Source organism: Bos taurus, chromosome 15 (genome assembly GCF_002263795.3).
Source record: "Bos taurus isolate L1 Dominette 01449 registration number 42190680 breed Hereford chromosome 15, ARS-UCD2.0, whole genome shotgun sequence".
Classification (NCBI taxonomy): Eukaryota; Metazoa; Chordata; class Mammalia; order Artiodactyla; family Bovidae; genus Bos; species Bos taurus.
Window position 1 is genome coordinate 48,411,733 of NC_037342.1, and position 2,633 is coordinate 48,414,365.

General features: G+C 43.5%; 1 protein-coding gene across 1 annotated transcript; it reads left to right on the plus strand.

The window, feature by feature from the left end:
* The first annotated feature begins 675 nt into the window (after nt 1–675).
* Nucleotides 676–2,307, plus strand: HBG (hemoglobin, gamma). The gene is made up of 3 exons (NM_001014902.4): nt 676–816; nt 1,238–1,460; nt 2,040–2,307. Exons 1-3 carry the CDS (start codon nt 731–733, stop codon nt 2,166–2,168), a joined length of 438 nt encoding a protein of 145 aa, NP_001014902.1. The 5' UTR covers nt 676–730; the 3' UTR covers nt 2,169–2,307.
* Nucleotides 2,308–2,633: the final 326 nt, after the last annotated feature.

The window sequence follows — 2,633 nt, forward strand, 5'->3', positions numbered from 1 at the left end:
CTACATGGAGGGGTCTCTATGTTTTCATCTATGGGTTAATGGAGTAGCTATTTCATAGGAATTCTTGATCCATACTTATTCTATTTTTCTATCATTATTTATTTGGTCATAAATTAAATTAAGAAAAAATTGAATGAGTAGATTAGCAAATGAATATTTGTTTTCATACCAGAATAACTTAATCCCAAACAAGCAAACAAAAGAGATGCATATTTAGAACAGGGACAGAGGTTTTATCCATGCTGTCCTTGTAATTATTTTGTGTATTCTGAAGGCACAGGAGATGATCCATCCACATCGTCTTAAGCTGAATCATAGTGGACAAATCCTTTCCACTTTCTGGAGCCCGGATTCTTCATTTGTATAATAAGAAAATTGAGGAGGTGGTTTCCAAGAGATTACTTCGTTGTGATTCTAAAATCTCTGCAAGCAAACTTGCTAAGGAAGATGATTTTAGTAGCAGTTTGTATTGCTGGAATGACTGAGACCTAGAGATGCCCAGAAAGAGGGCTGAAGGTTTAAAGTCAGTGCCAGGAAGACTAAGGAGAGGTATGACTGTCATCATTCAAGCCTCACCCTGTGGAACCACACCTTGGCCTGAGCCAATCTGCTCACAGAAGCAGGGAGGTCAGGAGGCAGGGCTAAGCATAAAAGGAAGAGCTGGTCCAGCTGCTGCTTACACTTGCTTCTGACACAACCGTGTTCACTAGCAACTACACAAACAGACACCATGCTGAGCGCTGAGGAGAAGGCTGCCGTCACCTCCCTATTTGCCAAGGTGAAAGTGGATGAAGTTGGTGGTGAGGCCCTGGGCAGGTAGGTATCCTGCTTACAAGACAGGTTTGCTGCTGCTGCTGCTAAGTCGCTTCAGTCGTGTCCGACTCTGTGCGACCCCATAGACGGCAGCCCATCAGGCTTCACCGTCCCTGGGATTCTCCAGGCAAGAACATTGGAGTGGGTTGCCATTTCCTTCTCCAATGCATGAAAGTGAAAAGTGAAAGTGAAGTCGCTCAGTCATGTCCCCATGGACTGCAGCGATCCCATGGACTGCAGCCTTCCAGGCTCCTCCGTCCATGGGATTTTCCAGGCAAGAGTACCGGAGTGGGGTGCCATTGCCTTCTCCGACAAGACAGGTTTAAGGAGAGTGAAATGCACCTGGGCGTGTGAGGACAAAGCCGTCCCTGAGATTCTGAAAGCTGCTGACTTCCTCTGACCTTGTGCTGTTTTCTCCCCCTAGGCTGCTGGTTGTCTACCCCTGGACTCAGAGGTTCTTTGAGTCCTTTGGGGACTTGTCCTCTGCCGATGCCATTTTGGGAAACCCTAAGGTGAAGGCCCATGGCAAGAAGGTGCTGGACTCCTTCTGTGAGGGCCTGAAGCAACTTGATGACCTCAAGGGTGCCTTTGCTTCGCTGAGTGAGCTGCACTGTGATAAGCTGCACGTGGATCCTGAGAACTTCAGGGTGAGTTTGTGGAATCCTCAATATTCTCTTTTTATGGTCAAGCTTGTGTCATGGGGAGAGGGCTGACTGGCAGGACGTAGTTTAGAATGGAGAAGATGTATTCTGGTTAAAGTGCTAAGGACTCCTCAGAACCATTTAGATTCTTTTAACCTCTTTGCTCACAATAATCATTTCTTCTGATTCATTCTTGTTCTCTGTTGTCTGCAATGTCTTCTCTTTTTAATTATACTCTTTGAGTGTTCAATTTGAAAAAAAGATTTCTTCATCTACTTTAAACATAATATCTAATATTTTCCCCTTATCTGTTCCTTTCAAGGGATAAAATGTTGTATTGCTTTTCGAAGTGATTCAAAATAATAAAAATGATAACAAGTTCTGGATTAAGATAGAAAGAAAGAAACATTTCTAAATATAAATTCAGCCTGCTATGGGTACCTTCACATCAGCAGTAGCATCTATACTTCAGTCATCTTTGTGCTAATACCCTAGGGGCACAGCTTGGGATGAATCTGAAGTACTCTGAATCTAACCTGGGCACCTGCACTAACCCTGCCCTTGCTTAATGTCTTTTCCACACAGCTCCTGGGCAACGTGCTGGTGGTTGTGCTGGCTCGCCGCTTTGGCAGTGAATTCTCCCCGGAGCTGCAGGCTAGCTTTCAGAAGGTGGTGACTGGTGTGGCCAATGCCCTGGCCCACAGATATCACTAAGCTCCCCTTCCTGATTTTCAGGAAAGGTCTTTTCATCCTCAGAGCCCAAAAACTGAATATGGAAAAATTATGAAGCGTTTTGTGCATCTTGCCTCTGCCTAATAAAGACATTTATTTTCATTGCACTGGTGTATTTAAATTATTTCACTGTCTCTTACTCAGATGGGCACACGGGAGGGCAAAGCACTGAAGACATAAAGAAATGAAGGCCTAAGTTGAGACTTTGAGAAAATACATCAGTATCTTGGACCCCATGACAGGAGTGGTTGTACACAGCTGATGTTATTGGAAAACAGGCTCTGCTCCTTACTCTTACTTTCCTTTAAAGAATTCAAGTTGCAGCTTAATTTGTGAGTTAGATCATTGCTAAGTTTTATTAAAATAAATTATGTTATTTAGCCTTTTTTGTAAATGACTTCTCTCTCTTTAATTGTCCAGAACCTCACTTAAATCCATTAGGTTCTT